The 16,128-nt window shown below is 36.8% G+C and overlaps 1 protein-coding gene across 2 annotated transcripts in view; it reads left to right on the top strand.

Moving 5' to 3' along the window:
- Positions 1–12,050, top strand: part of LOC139120274 (guanine nucleotide-binding protein subunit alpha-14-like) — a 128,927-nt gene extending 116,877 nt beyond the window's left edge. For both annotated transcript variants that reach the window (XM_070684556.1, XM_070684557.1), the window contains exons 6-9: positions 589–717; positions 2,097–2,232; positions 8,335–8,488; positions 10,732–12,050. In XM_070684556.1, coding sequence (XP_070540657.1) covers positions 589–717; positions 2,097–2,232; positions 8,335–8,488; positions 10,732–10,916 — 604 coding nt within the window. In that variant the 3' untranslated portion in view covers positions 10,917–12,050. The remainder of the gene's footprint in view (positions 1–588; positions 718–2,096; positions 2,233–8,334; positions 8,489–10,731) is intronic.
- Positions 12,051–16,128: the final 4,078 nt, after the last annotated feature.

Raw genomic sequence — 16,128 nt, 5'->3', positions numbered from 1 at the left:
TCAAAAAAGTCATAGCGCATGGAAAGGCGATATTGGATCCTTTACAGGATCCCACCGCACATTAGGCAATCTGTTACCGGGCACCAACTGCAGGCCCATGACAGTAACCCCAAGGTAACTTTATTGAGTTTTTAGTTGTCGAAACATTATCAAAAATGCATCATGCAATATCATACCCTGCAATGAGATCTTGAGATATTGATTGATGGTGGCATTCGATAATTCCGTACCATGATTAGTGCCCATGATGTAACATTACAGACTTTGCCTCCAAAACTGTGCCTGAACTATTAAATATGGATAATGTGTGAATGATCAGTGTAAGCTTCTAATATATTGGTATATAATGGTATATACATCCACTTAAATCTCATTATGTAAATACCTTGATAAACCTTAATTAGCATAGATTATTTTGCATAATTTGCTATGGTTCCCCCTCAATCAGAACCACATTCCTGCATTTTTTTAAGGAGAAGGGGACATTCCCCACTTGTGCAAAAAACCTGGAGAAAGCACTGGAGTTTAACCAAATTTGAATGATGAGAGGGTTGTAATGTGCATTTCTTTGTATCTGTGATTTTCCAGTTTCCTTGATGATTTACACCGTGTCTCGGCTCCTGGTTATTTACCCACCTTACAAGACATTCTGTACATCAGGACACCAACTGTTGGCGTCGTTGAAAATATTTTTAGAATAGACGATGTGACATACAGGTGAGTAATTAAGAGCTCATCATGATTGATCTCTTTGTTTGTTTATATTGATATCAAAATTTGAAACAACACTTTTTTGAAATACATGTCATCTAAAACAGCAATGTCACTCATAAAGTTGTTTGATGTGCCACGTGGATAAGTTTCAAATCCCTAAACACATGTGGGTTCACTGGAAAACAAATATGCATACATCAGGGAAGAAACCTGTTACTCCTTCAGATAAAAATCAGTGACTAAAATCAATAATTTTCCAGACGAGATTGAATAATACTTGATCCTACTGGATAGTCACTGTCCCTGGCAGCGAAGTATTACAATGCTAAGGGGGGCATGCATCAGTTAATCATATCAAAAGCCCCCTAAGAATGGCAGTTTAATACCAAACGGAATTGGATCCAGTGTTTTTTCAGCTATGCCATATTCCTCAATGAAAAATCTTTTTTATTGACAATGTGTTAAAAGCACTGCAAAAATATGTCACATAAAAGATTGGATCTTATGAGCTGCAGTGCCAGTGGCACTAGTTTTTAGTTGAGTGCAATACTATGAAAAACCGTTGCATAGTAACTTAGTTTCAGTGTGGTCAGATAGTAAAGTAGCACAGATTCGCTCAAGTATTTCTAAATTATCTTGTGAGTAAAAGTTGTGATGTCAGAAAAACGAATCAATTGCTGATTTATCAAAAAACGTGATTGATACTCTATGAAATTAAGACTTAAACAAAATACACCTAATATCAATAACCTCATCAGCAAAGGAAAGAGATGTGTGTCAGAATTAGCATGTCAATTGTTAGGTGATTGACTGGAATTTTGGAAGGGCTTTGTTCTACGTGTACTTTGTTCAGCAAATATTGTACAAAGGATCAACATGATTATCAGTGTGCTTGCTCAACTGAATCACTTTCTCAAGAATTTGTCCTCAAATTTCACAGGCTTGTTTTGAAAGCTGACAGATGGGAAGTAGATATCGTTGTGAAATTGGGTCGTACCGGTACTATTGTAACCACCCATTCAGGGGCGCACAAAGATCTAGTTACACTGTGTTTATGATAGAAAGGAGATATATTATGTATTGTAGTTATCAAAGGAGCACACAGCAGATTCATTAAACATTCACATCATATTTCCTACAAAGATTGAATGTTTTCCATTTTTTTTATGACAATTTCTTCAACTCTGTGAGCTGTAGTATACATTTTTATGCAATTCAAATTGTCTCCAGGAATGGTAGGGACGTACCATGTGTAAAATCAAAAATAGGGGTGACTCTCAGTCATCTCCGGTTTGAATAGGTACACATTGTAAAATGGTGTATATTCACCAAAAGTAATGCTAATTATACTCTAAAAAATGTAATGTTTTGATTTCTTTCAGAGTTATCGACGTGGCTGGACAGAAGAGTCACCGTAAAAAATGGATTCACTGTTTTGACAGTGTGACCGCTCTGATCTTCTTTACATCCCTGAGCGGTTTCAATGAATTAGTCGACGACTATGATGACAACACTACAGTGAGTACAGCTGATTGTACCTAAATGCTTCATATATTATTCCACTATTGTACAATGCAGAGATTTGTGTATCCATCCCATTTACTGCCTCGATCCCAGCTCCCATTTGTCAGTTCTTTCCTAGCTGTCATGTACTACTTGTATCCAGTTATTGCTGGGTTCATACCTCAGTCAATGAAAGGTACGGGAAAAAACAGAAAAATGAAAATATGATAGGGCATTGAAGGTTTGTTGGATTGTTACGTGATGTAAAATCAATGTTGTTTGATGTAATACTGGTATACTGTGACATTTAAATTTACAGAGAGCTGTTCTTTCGTACACCCAACGATGCTCATTTTGCCAAAAAGTTGTGTCTTATGTGATTCAGACTCTAGTCAAGACGCTAGACTTTCTATGAAGGTAGATACATGTATTTCACACAGACTGTTGCAAATTGATGAATAGAAGTTTGCACATTATGGTCACCACCTGATCGTAAATGGACACTTTTGTGTTTCCGAAAGTGTCCAAAACAGGTGTCACGTTTTTCCTAAGTTATACATAAATCACCACCTGACCATGCCCAAAGAACTACCGTATTCCTCCGATTCTAAGACCCGGGGTCAGCAACATGAAATGTTTGCAATTATCAGGGGGGTCTTATAATCAAGCCATCCCGTGTTTTGAACTAACACTGCTAATTTATGCCAATTTATTCATGTCAATTCAGCATTACTCGAGGCTTTCACACATTTTCTGGCAGAACGTACTAAAGCTTACTTATATAAGCAACATCTGACAAATTATTCTTGAAAATACACAAAGTCGAAAATACATGTACCGGTAAATGGCAACCGTTCCTTCAAAGATAAAACACAGCAATCCAGCGATACCTAACTGACATGTTGTTTTTTAATCGCTTTTAAAATTTCAACTGCTCAAACAATACCTGTCTGATCAAATGACTCGTCTGGTGAAATAAAACTTTGAAACAATTCTTGAATTGAAAGACAGAGACAATTCAAAACAGAAAGTCAATCATGTATTCACCGGATTGGCATCATGCAGTTAACTCATGGTATATACAATACATGCATTTGCTGCATGTAAAAATAATCAACCTTTCTTTCAATCTAAGGTCTGTGTCGAGTAAAATAATGATATGGCAATGAAATTCATGGTAGTCAACGGTAAGAATTCATGATCCAAGGTGAAAAACTTTTAGCTACAAGCAGTAAACCCGTGCATGAAATGTTAACACGTACATCGTGGATCAGCCTGCAGCATGCAGCAAAGCAATATGGCAATCACTGTGGACCATTCTATTATATTGAGCAGGGGCCGCAGAAGGTTAACAACGGAATGATAGAGAAAGAAAAGTACAAGGATAACATTTACTCATTTAGTTTTGCCTTCTGTTTCAGTTAACAAATGTCAATGTCACATCATTTTAGCATCTCTAATGATTTTTTTAAGTCTTAAAGGAAATTTTAACCACTAGATAATTTACAATACTATGCTCATGCTTACACACCCTGCCTAACAAATAGTATCTCAATTACAGCTCTTCAATAGGCTCAAACAAAGGCCAAACGACCTCAAGGTCAAGGCAAGCCTTGCCCTACTGGTACCCTACTGACACCCTACAGGATTCAGTTCTGCCCTATAGGGTTTTTTAGTCCCCACGGACATCGTCCGGGGCGACTTATAGGTTTGGTCATGTCCGTGCGTCTGTGCGTCCGTCCGTCCATCCGTCTGTGTGTCCGTCCGTTCACGCAGATATCTCAGAGACGCCTGGAGCGATTTCGTTCAAACTTGGTACAAAGATAGTACCCTACCTCATACAGATGCACGTCGATTTGTTTCACAATGCAATCAAATTTGGCCGTGTTAGAGGACTTTTTAGTTTTCACCTCCATAGACTCCCATGTATAAGGTAGTCCATAGACTCCAATGTATAAGGCAGTCCATAGACTCCCATGTATAAGGCAGTCCATAGACTCCCATGTATAAGGAAGTCCATAGACTCCGTTGTATAAGGCAGTCCATAGACTCCCATGTAAAGGCAGTCCATAGACTCCCATCTATAAGGCCAAGAAAAATAAAAATTTAGTTTCTCATCGTATTCATATTGCAAAAAGGATGCAGTGACACAGTTTTTAGTCCCCACAGATAAAGTCCAGGGGGCTTGTAGATTGGGTCATGTCCATCCGTGAGTCCATCCATGAGTCCATCCGTTCACGCAGATATCTCAGATACTTTGACAAAATGTCACGTGACCTTGGTGACCTTTGACCTCGAATATACATATTTGTCCATAACTCAGTATCCACAAGTCCTAAACCTTTCATATATGTTATGATGGGACACCCTATGACACCACATATTGTACCTCATTAATTATGCACATATCTAATTTTGAGCGAGCCAATAGAGCTAGAGGTCTGATTTTTGATATATATGGATAACTTAGCAATACAATTTTTTTGACAAAACGTCACGTGACCTCAATGACCTTTGACCTCAAATATACATATTTGTCCATAACTCAGTAACCACAAGTGCTACACCCTTCATATTTGGTATGATTGGACACCTTATGACGCCACATATTGTACCTCATTAATTATGCGCATATCTAATTTTGAGTGAGCAAATAGAGCTAGAGGTCTGATTTTTGGTATAGAGGGATAACTTAGCAAATACAATTTTTTTGACAAAATGTCACGTGACCTCAATGACCTTTGACCGCAAATATACATATTTGTGCATAGCTCAGTAACCACAAGTGCTACACCCTTTATATATGGTATGATGGGACACCTTATGACGCCACATATTGTACCTCATTAATTATGTGCATATCTAATTTTGAGCGAGCCAATAGAGCTAGAGATCTGATTTTTGGTATGTAGGGATAACTTAGCAATACATTTTTTTTTGACAAAACGTCACGTGACCTCAATGACCTTTGACCTCAAATATACATATTTGTCCATAACTCAGTAACCACAAGTGCCACACCCTTCATATTTGGTATGATGGGACACCTTATCACGCCACATATTGTACCTCATTAATTATGTGCATATCTAATTTTGAGCGAGCCAATAGAGCTAGATGTATGATTGGTATATAGGGATAGACTATAGGATAGAAATTTTTTGACAAAATGTCATGTGACCTTGATAACCTCTTACCTAAAATATACGATTATGTCAATAAATAAGTAACCACAAGTGATATGTCCTTTATATTTAGTAGGATGGGAGACCTTATGACAGCACATACTTTACCTCTATTAATTATGCACATATATAATTGTGGACAAGCCAATAGAGCTAGAGGTCTGAATTTTGGCATATATGAATTAATTAGCATTACAATTTTTTTTTCAAAATGTCACGTGACCTTGATGACCTTTGACCTTGATTAAGCGTATATATGCATAACTCAGTAACAACAAGTTCTATACGCTTTAATTTTGATAGAATAATAGACCTTAAGATGTCACATCTTGTACCTCATTTATTATGCCCATATGTATTTCTTGGCTGGCCAATACAGCTAGAGGTCTGATCTTTTTTCCCGATTTAGAACCATAACTTAGACATGCCTCTTGTTGCAAATTGGGAACAATGACATAGACCTATGTGTCCATAGATTTGAACACATACACTCCAGTGATACTTCTTAATGACCACATTTCCTTGCCCCATCAAGACTAATACTCCTATTACAAGTGGGGACTATGTCATTGTCAATGACTTGTTGTAAGTGTGAAAGTGTCAATGGGCAATCAGCAACATCAGCCATCGTTTGTAAATGTCCACGTTCAGGCTCTTCTAAATCTTTAGTTGGCCAGTCAGCAACAACTTTGTATTTGTGATCGTTGAAGTCATACTATCGTCAATTTTTGAATTGTGATTTGTTGGCTTTTTGTACTAAACTGGGGAGGGGTCTTATACACAGATGTAAAGCATTTTTGAAAATCCTCCAAAAGTGGGGGAGGGTCTTATACTCGAGTGGGGTCTTATAATCAGAGGAATACGGTAGTAAAGTTGGAATTTCTCCCACAACTTTTTTGAATTCTCAATTATCACACATTTGGTTGATACAGTCAGAAGAATTGGTTGAAAAGGGGGATCTCAAGCATCATATTTTCAAGAACGCTACTTGTTGTTTAAGTCCATATTGGATGAGATGGTCGGTGTTATTAACGCAAGCAATAAAAGATGACATTTGCTTAAAGAGCAAGAGTTATCAAATGAATTTTTTTCTCAAGAAGCTGCGTCATCATCAGATACGGGTTTATGAATCTGTCGCAGTGATAATATATGCTGGCTGCTATTTTGGGATACCCCCGTGAGTGTCAGCTTTTTAGTTTTTATGGCAACAGTGCAATTAAATTTTACAATATTTTACAGGTTGTCAGAAGTGTCTGCACTCAAGTTTTTCTCCTTAAATATTGTCTGTTTGTTTTTAAGTGCAAATATTCATATTAAACTTGCTACTCGAAATCATCACAGTGGGCCTCTAGGGATAGAATTTTGTCTGGAAACGCTGAAAAAAAAGATGAAAAAATTGAACAAATCTGAACAGACCATAATACCTGAAGTGGACTTCAATGAAAATTTTTACACTGGCTATGTGAAAAAAGTTCAGAATTTATAGAAGTGTACTTAGTCTAGTATATGTTTCTCCCAGGGTAATGTACGATTCTCTCCAGGACTTAGAACATTTTCTCGATGCTATCACCTAATGTTGTGCACCTCAGGTCATAAAATTTTATCTATCTGAGAGTGATTGTGATGGATTGTGACTATAGTCTGCAAGCACAACAACAGTGTTGATCTTACATTAACTTCTAAAGCTTTTACCCCATGTAAGAAAGGTGAACAATGTACAGTTCACACAAGATTTCTTTCTTCTAACAGCCCATTCTTAAAAATTCCCCCAATATGTGCAGTTTCCATGACAGCACCAATGCATCCACAATGTTTTCACTGTTGCAATCTTGCTAATATGCTGAAAAGGCAACCATTAAAGCTAACGTTAACTGTGCTTTGCTTCTGTTGACCTGTGGATTTTCTTAATGGAAATGGAAAAATGTATAGTCAAAAGATCCTTCATCTGTGGTTGTTTTCCGGATCTTTTAGAATGATCCGACTGTTAAACACATCAGGCTAGGTTGATATAAGTACATCAGGCCTCTTGATGTTTTCTCTGAATGGCAGTGACAACTGCATTCTCCCAACTGGCCACACAATGATCAAGTGATCTGGTTGTTGTTCACCTACAACTTCAACCAAAACCGATACCTTGGCAATTTTCACTAAATCTGTAATTTTCCCCATTGAGGGTTTAAGTGTAACCTTTGTTTTTAACACAGATGTGTTTTGTGAAATTGCCACACTGCTTCCTTCCAACTCCTTGGTAACTATCAGTTGTCAACTTGTTTCCCTCCAAATTCCTCTCAGCCAATCAGCTCCTCCTGGCTTTCACTCCATGCACTTGCTTGACTGAAGGGGCTCTCTTTCCCAATTTTGTAGTGGAAGTCATCTTTTACTTACTTGGATTCATAGTTTTGTGTAGCTTTATAGAGAAATTTTGATGCTATTGCATGCACTTACACTTTCCTGTGTGTTGCTTTTTTATTCGTAATAAAACTCGTATTAGGTTATCCTCAGTGCAGTTTGGTGTGTTCACACACTAAACCCCCAATGTTGAAATGTTAAAAGTTGCCAGAAATTGCAATTGCCAGTGCTCTAATTTTTTTCCACGTGGTTTTTACACCAGCTTGCTATGATATAAAGTGGCATGCTGGTTATTAAGTCGACTCTCAAAAAAATAGGATTTATAATGTCACGGAATCAATCAAAGTTTTTATGGACATCCATTAAATTGTAGTAATCTGAACTGCCATCAATCTGTGGCATATCACCGTAATTGGCAAATGAAAAAAGAAGACATTTTATCTGGCAGATTTTCATACTTTGATGAAATAGTTTTTATAATAAACTCTGTGATTTCATGTGTCAGTCATATCAGTACATCCACTGCACAATACATAATACTGAGACTCATGCTTACCTTTCATAATATACCTTCTGTTTTCAGAACTGCTTGAGAGACAGCCTGGCCCTCTTTAAGGACATTGCAAGAAACGTATTCCTCAAGAATACTGACTTTATACTCTTCCTTAACAAACACGACCTGTTCGTGGAAAAACTTAAAATCTTCAAATTGAAAGATAGCTTTATTCAGTACGACGGTGAGTATATCTGCTATCATTGTACTATATGGCATTATACTATAATATATAAATTGTGAATGTTACACACTTAATAGTTTAGCCAGTAAAACTGAGAGTTACTCTAAATAGCCTAGAATAAGCAATTGAGTGGTATTCTCTGTATGTAAATTGTTTTGACACTTGTAATTTTCTGAAAAATGCTATTTTTTAGTCCCCACTGAATAAAGTCTGAAACAGGGACTTGTGGATTGGGTTCCGTCTGTCTCTCCATCCGGAGCTGTTTCTCAGATATGACTGGACTGAATCTCATACTGATAATTTGTTTTGTCACCCCATCCAATATGGCCACCTGCAGGTGGCCATTTCGTTGGATTTTATACTTACAAGTCATCACTTGAAAATTGATGGTCAGAATGTCATACAAATTTGTAAATAGCATAATCATGTAAGAATTAGATCTGAGTAGATTTTGGTAGGTGTGGTCTGCATATTTATTGGATAGTTGCATAATTACTGAATTTGTGCGATTGACAGTATCTCAAGAATTACCAGAGCAAATTTGATATAACTGTGTAGGCACGAAATCTGACCTATTATCTTACTCTGCTAAAAGTTTGCTGGACATGGCTCATGCTCATTTGCGTATTTAGCTAATTATTCTGCATTTAGTATCAAAATTCAATGCACTGAATTTCATTAGCCCCCTGTATTGTGTTTGTCACACATAAATCATGCAGGCTACACTGAAAGTTTGATAAGTGTGATGTAATGATTATTTGCTCATTTGCATATTTCATGAATTTCTGTAATTTGACCATATATCAATACTCTGACTAAACCCGAATTGGTTTGTGTGATATGATCCGATATGGCCACCTGACAGATATTTTACTTATCAATGAATTTTTGTCAGGCCAGAGCCATTACTCAAATATGCCAAGACCAATTTCATTCAAATTTGGCACAAAGACAAGGTGCTTTGCCAGATAACTATGACCAAATATACCTACACGTAGCAGTCATACATTCTAAGTGCTACATGATTTTGACTTCAGATGTATAATCAAATCACCTGAATTACAGGTGGGGACTGTGTCATTTACAATGACTTGTAAATAATTGGAGGCATTAAATGAGTAGAGTTTTATGGAACCTACATGTATAAAGCATTATGTAAGTTGACAGTGGAACTCAGTTTAGCCTAGTAATTTTTTTTTATTTTCTCTGAGGAAATGTGTTATTCAACCAGACAGTTGCTTTGAAACTCATTGGTATATCAGCAGGACGATCACTGCAGATCAATGTAGACTTTGTTCTCCCTCAGGAGGTGAAAGCCAGTAGCGTTCAATTCAGATTTGTCAAATTACACAATGTGGTATATCCTCATTTATGCAGTAGTAGAATCATTTGTCCAGAGCCTGCAGTCCATAGTTTTGAAAGCTGACGTCTGGCATCATATGCTCTGAATTGGAGTCACATGCCATAAAACTGCTTGTTTGACTGTGAAAGGACTCTGGCCAAGAAAAAACAAAACTGCTGCGCAATCAACCTAGGTTGTGTGTTGTTGTATATTGTTTTTCCTGTTGTCCTATGAAGTACAGCTACAAGACATATTTTGTCTCTCCTAAATGATAATGGGAATGAAAAACATTGTCGGTATAAGCTGATGTTCAACTGAAAACAAAGTCGTGTGGGTGATATTAATTTTTCAGATTGCAATTACTATTTGTATTCAGGCATTTTTCACCCGGGCAGCAGAGTTCCGTTTTCAGTGTACAGTACACAAAGGGCACAAAATGCACTCTTCAGGATGTAGGTTCTGAATTATTAGGCTCACTACGATTTTGCTATGGGCACTGAGTCATGTATGTTCTAGAGTGCATCAATGTAACCATAGACATTAGCAGAAAAATTGGATACTCCAAATTGCCCACAAAAGCAAACACACTCACTATGGGCAGTAAAATACCGGTATGGCAAAGTCTCTGACACTGATCAGATGCATTTGATTGAAGCAATGATATTGTTTCTATGAAGCCCTTTCGGCACAGAAAATCGCATATTCCAGTGCCCTCCAAGTCTCTCAGAAATATGCATATGAAGGCCACCTAGCTCAACTGAAATAAATTATTTTTCACAGTAAGACCCAGCTGAATTTATGTACTAGGCACAGTGTTAGTAGATCAAATACATGTTAATGCTTGTAGAATAACAAATACATTGTACATTCTGGTTAATGAAAATAATCTCGTATCTTTCAGGTGACAATGATACTGAATCTGCAACTGACTTCATTCAAGAGGAATTCATGTCACGAAAGCCTGACGACAAGACGGTGTACCCACACGTGACGTGTGCAACTAACACTGAGATTATGAAAACGGTCATTATCGATGTCATGGATATTATCATTCTGATAAACATGCGGAAAATCAGAACATTTTGAGCAGCGTTGTAGCTGCATCAAGACAAGCGGGCATAGTCCCCCTGTGATACATCGTCGTTTATGATGGTTTTGGTTCTTCTGAGTGTGGTCATGGCAAGAGAGAGGCATCACCTCACGAGGACCACAGCAGTATTAAACTCAAATCTCATGTCGAGCCGGGAATTGTCCTTGCAGATTGCTTAATGCTATGGGGTATTTATGCGTGTGGCATTTTTTTCCCCTGAAGACAACATCATTGCACCTGCTGTGTCAAAGCCAATGTACAGTAACTGTGACAAGTTTGATCTGTATAAAATGTGACAATGTGACACATCAAACACCCGCTGCAAGGGACCATGGGATACATATGTAATCAAGTAAGAATTGTGGAGGTCAAAGGTCAAATCATTCTGTATTCGTCATCAAACAGAAACCAGTTTGCACTTTCTGTCGTATGGGCTTACACTTTATGCATCTGCCAGAAAGGAAAATATTTCTTTGTGCAAAATATTTCTCTGTTTGTTGAATATGAACTGTTGGATTAATGGAGGTCTTCTTCATCTGTATGGGCAAAAAGCCAGTCAGTCAGTCATTCACACGCACTAAGTTTACTGAAGTCTACAATATGAAAAAGTGATTCGTCAGAATTCAAAAACAGTTCAGCACTCAAGCTGACATCAACGTACAATATAACAAAAATGTTACTATCCCTTGCTTTTATTTCGCAAGCCTTTGCCGTGTCAAAAATACAAAGCAATCAATTGAATTTGATCAAAATAAGTCAAACATATTTTCACAAACCTGTAATGTAAGTTTAATATCAGACAGGACATCAACAGCAGCTTTTTCTTATCCTTTGACATCCAGGAGATATTTTCATCTTGAGAATTTCTTAGGACTTTAGTGATTGCTGTCATCGAACAGAGATGTTCAATGCACAAAAATTCACTCAAACATTTAAAACCTCAAAAAAATCCTCGAAAATTACTCCATTCTGGTTTGCTTCTATGTTGCATAAATTTTTGTGCTTTTTTGAATAAGATTGATTTTAATCATTTTCTACAACATGATACATGAACAATGACGGACTGAACTGAAACACTCTCCTTGTTGTTTTTAATGTGTATTTGAATTGTTTAAATCATTTGAAAGATCTGTGTGATGATCTTATCAGTGGTGATTATTTTTACAAACATATCCACACCATATTTTATTGCTGTTGTATGATGTATGGTAGGGGTGTATGCTCTCCATCTAAAGCAGTAATGGAGTGAGCTCATCCCTACCCATCTCAATGGGTACCTCAGTCGACGACAACATTTAGATGTAGCGAAGGAATTTTTGACCAAAAAAAATTATGATGGCATCATGAAGACTAGGCACTTAATAGTCAATGAAAATCAGCACCACACAAATTTCATGAAATGCGATGCATTTGATCAATGTCAACATCAAAGTTATCAAAGTTTGGAGCTCAACTTTGGAATACGACCTGGATAGTGGTTTAACACAGCTGACACATATGATGAGTGAATATATTATTATTATGGCATGAAGACTCATTAGGATGAAAAGTGTCTCCACTTGATGTTACTGTTGTACAATACAGTATTGTAATGGTGATAATTGACAAACCTTTTCTTGTACATTGAAAAAATGTGTGCATGTGCTTATCAATGACTTTGTCTGCACGAGTGTCAACACCGGGGGCAGTATACAGGTATCAAAGTTGTATTCATTACGTGGCATTGCATTCATCAGCGTACGCCACTTTGTAGCCAACCTCATGCTGCAACCGAACACCATTATATTGTTTGTGTGAACTTGAGAGAGTCTGTACAAACACCATATCCTCGAAACTGTTGTGTCAGCATCATAAATCACGGCCAGAAATCCAGAAATAACGGCAAATCTGAAATTTGTCTGTGAATTTCGGCCAGCAATTTATTGGCAAAATGTGAAATGAAGTGAGTATTTTTAAGATATCTTTAGTGTCGTACTACAAACAGGGAGAAATAATGAACTTAATTTATTGAATTGGTACAGTATGCAAGTACATAATTATAGTAATAAGAAAAAGAATTAACCAAATATGTAAAATGGAACATGGCTTCCAAGAGAGATATTTTATTGTATGTTTGTGTAGTACTAACATATAGTTGAAGGCGTTACAGCATTGAAGTCAGTGGTACTCATTAAAAATTTAGGATTTACTTTTCGTCATGTTTCATTTTGTTTGTTTGTATTTCAGGCATTGAAAAGAAACAGTGTATGTTGGAATTTCTTTCATGTCTCACATGTGGAAACAGTGCTCCTTTTTATTTCACATGGAAGAGGTTTTAAAATTTTTAATTTTGTGGCTGCAAATGAATTCAAGTCTAGTACATTGTCTGCTCTGTCATAGCTCTGGATATATTTTGACATATTTCCACAAGTAAGATGAGTTTCGTGTGCTTCTTTTGTACTTGGATGTTGAGAAAAGTGAAAATAATGCATAAAATTTAGTAGAGAACCGCTGGTCACATACGATGTCGGTCATCAACTGCTCAGAACTTGAGATCAGCTTGTTTGAAAGTTTGTCTTTTTGGACTGTTTGTCAAAGATGCCGTATGAGTTCAAAATTCAATATAATTTTTGATACTGTAGTGAAAGGTCCTTGCTTGCATTGTGCTTTCAGTCTCTTTTAAATGCAATCAAGACCAGTTTTTTGAGTTTTGAATGTAGTCAAGTCCAGGTTTATGAATTTGAAGTGGCACGCTCACTTTTGTCAAAAAAATTTTGCAAAATTTAAAAAGCTTGACTTATTCCAAGGGTCTGTATGCTGCTGGAAAGTTCTTGAAAGTCCTTGAAGTTTAATGCCTGCCAGAAAGTCCTGGAAAGTCCTGGAAAATTTGTAATCTGGCCAAAATTTTCAAAAATGACAATATAATCAGTCATGGTTTCAGAAAAATGATATGGAAAATATTTTATAAAATATTGAAAAAATGATATCTGTAAAATTTTATTTTGGACCTCAAAAGGTCCCTGGCCAGAAAATTGCTGAAAAAGTCTTTGAAAGTCTCTGAGCTTCAAGTGATGTTGAGCATATATGGATCCTGTGTTTCTGTCGAAATTCTAGTTAGTCGAGCTGAAAAGTTTATTTGGCCAAGAGCTTGTATTTCAAACAACAGTTTTCAAAAATACACAAATAGTATTCCTAAGAATTGAGCAGCAAAGAAATAAATACAAATACAACAAACAGCAGAACTCGCATGAAAAAATACATGGGTCTTGCAAATTGTCACCATCAAATTGCAGATGGTGGCTGTGTATGTGGACCTGTTCACAGGGCATATGGAGTGACAGGTGAAATGTTTGCGAATACCCATTTTCAGTTTGACCCTTTGAGCGCCGAAGTCAATTTTTGTCATCTGTAGAAAAGATACTCCAGTCAATTTTTTTTAAGATTTTTGTCAAAATTTTGATAACAAACTGTAGTCAATGAAATGCTATGTCCATTTGATCCAAAATTATCAAAAAATTACAGAAAAATTCATAAAAGTTGGTAAAAATGTTGCACTAAAATTTTGGTGGGAACAATTACAGCACTCAAAGGGTTTAACAATGGCAGTGAGAAGGGCAGTTGCTGATCTGAATATTCCTGTAGTCTGTGAATCACATAATAGCATAGTTCATTAGTGAATGTATAGTCTGACAATAAATGTTCAACAACTTTCGAGAGGAATAAATTAGACAAATACAAAGTTGTTTACCGAACTTTGTGTAGCATGAAAATGTTTGTGTAAGAAAAAGATTTGGAAAAAATGAATAAAAAAATATGTAGACAGAATTTTCAAATTTGTGTCTGTATTATAGTTTTTATTCAGAAAAAAATCCTGAGGGATTATTCCCATGTTATTTGTCAACATATTGTGTTGTATGTATCTGTTTTATAGCGCGAACAGGGCAAATAGATATTATTGTCTTTGAAGAGAGGTGGAGCTGCATCCGTGGCTGTATAACTGACCAGGAGACATTTCTGGAGAGTCTTCACTGATGGCAGTGTGGGGGCAGTATAACTCCAAATCTTCATCTGCCTCATTGGAAGTGTGAGAAGTTTCACACTACATAAAAAAGTTGCCCTCAAGACAGAACATATCAAACCAATATGTCATTTCCCATTCACGTCAAGAAAGGCTCGGAAGCAAAGGCGTCAGTCACTTGGAAATCGATATGTGCTGGGCTTTAAGTGATCACAGTGGAATAATGTTTCAATGTGAAGCAGTTAGAAATGGGTCAGTCTCTGTGCTTGTTGAAATTATGAATAGCATTACTGATATGACATCTGTTGAAAACTGACAGCTATGGGCATTTACTTTCTGACTCGTGCCGGTACCAACCTCAAATTTTAGATGGCAAATATTCGAAAGATCGCAGCCGTCTAAATGTTTCCTAAAAATTGTAAAAGACAGTTTCAGACAGGAGTAGAAGCTGAATTCTTAAAACACTTTTTCCATCAATGATACAATGAAGATCCACCAAGTTTGTGGAATTCTTGTCCATTGACCTTATCTATTCACCACGGTGATCTACGTTTCGTATGCGTGTGCATTCGCTGTGTACTCCATACTACTGTCAATGTTTGCAGTAGGGACAGTACCTCGGTAAATTTCCTGTGTTCCTCCAATAGCACTGATCGCAAATGACGTCACTCTTCTCTCTCATTAATTTGCATAAATAAATATTTGTCCGCATTTTCGGCATAAACGACGAAAATAAAACCTGCGAGTGTTAGAATGGCTATTTAGGGTCACACATATTTGTATGTATTTATCAATCAGACTACAAGCTGCAACAACAGCCGCGCAAACAACGACAAAATTTGTCCAAATTTCAGCATATTTGTCCGAAAGTCACGCGCATGCAGCTATATTTAGTAACAAACCAAAATCGCGGTTAACACTATACTGGTAGTATTACATTAATTCCATGCAGTATATAAATGCAAGGGTGCTACATTTATTTGCATATGTGCCCATGCTCAAGCACACGCCCATCCCAACTTTCACTGAAAGTTTCAAATTTGGACAATGTTCGGGTCAAGCATGCACCTCGATTTTTCAGGGATTGGGGGGAATTGGAAATAAAAAGTTGTATTTTATTGTGTATGAGTCTCTTTCATTGCACTTTTTCCAGTAGTTTTCTTTTCATATTGGGTTACTGTTTGTAACATGTTCAATATCAGACAAATTTG

The sequence above is a fragment of the Ptychodera flava genome, chromosome 20, assembly GCF_041260155.1.
Source record: "Ptychodera flava strain L36383 chromosome 20, AS_Pfla_20210202, whole genome shotgun sequence".
Lineage (NCBI taxonomy): Eukaryota > Metazoa > Hemichordata > Enteropneusta > Ptychoderidae > Ptychodera > Ptychodera flava.
The sequence above is the reverse complement of the archived record's forward strand: the minus strand, read 5'-3'. Positions and strand labels throughout refer to the sequence as shown.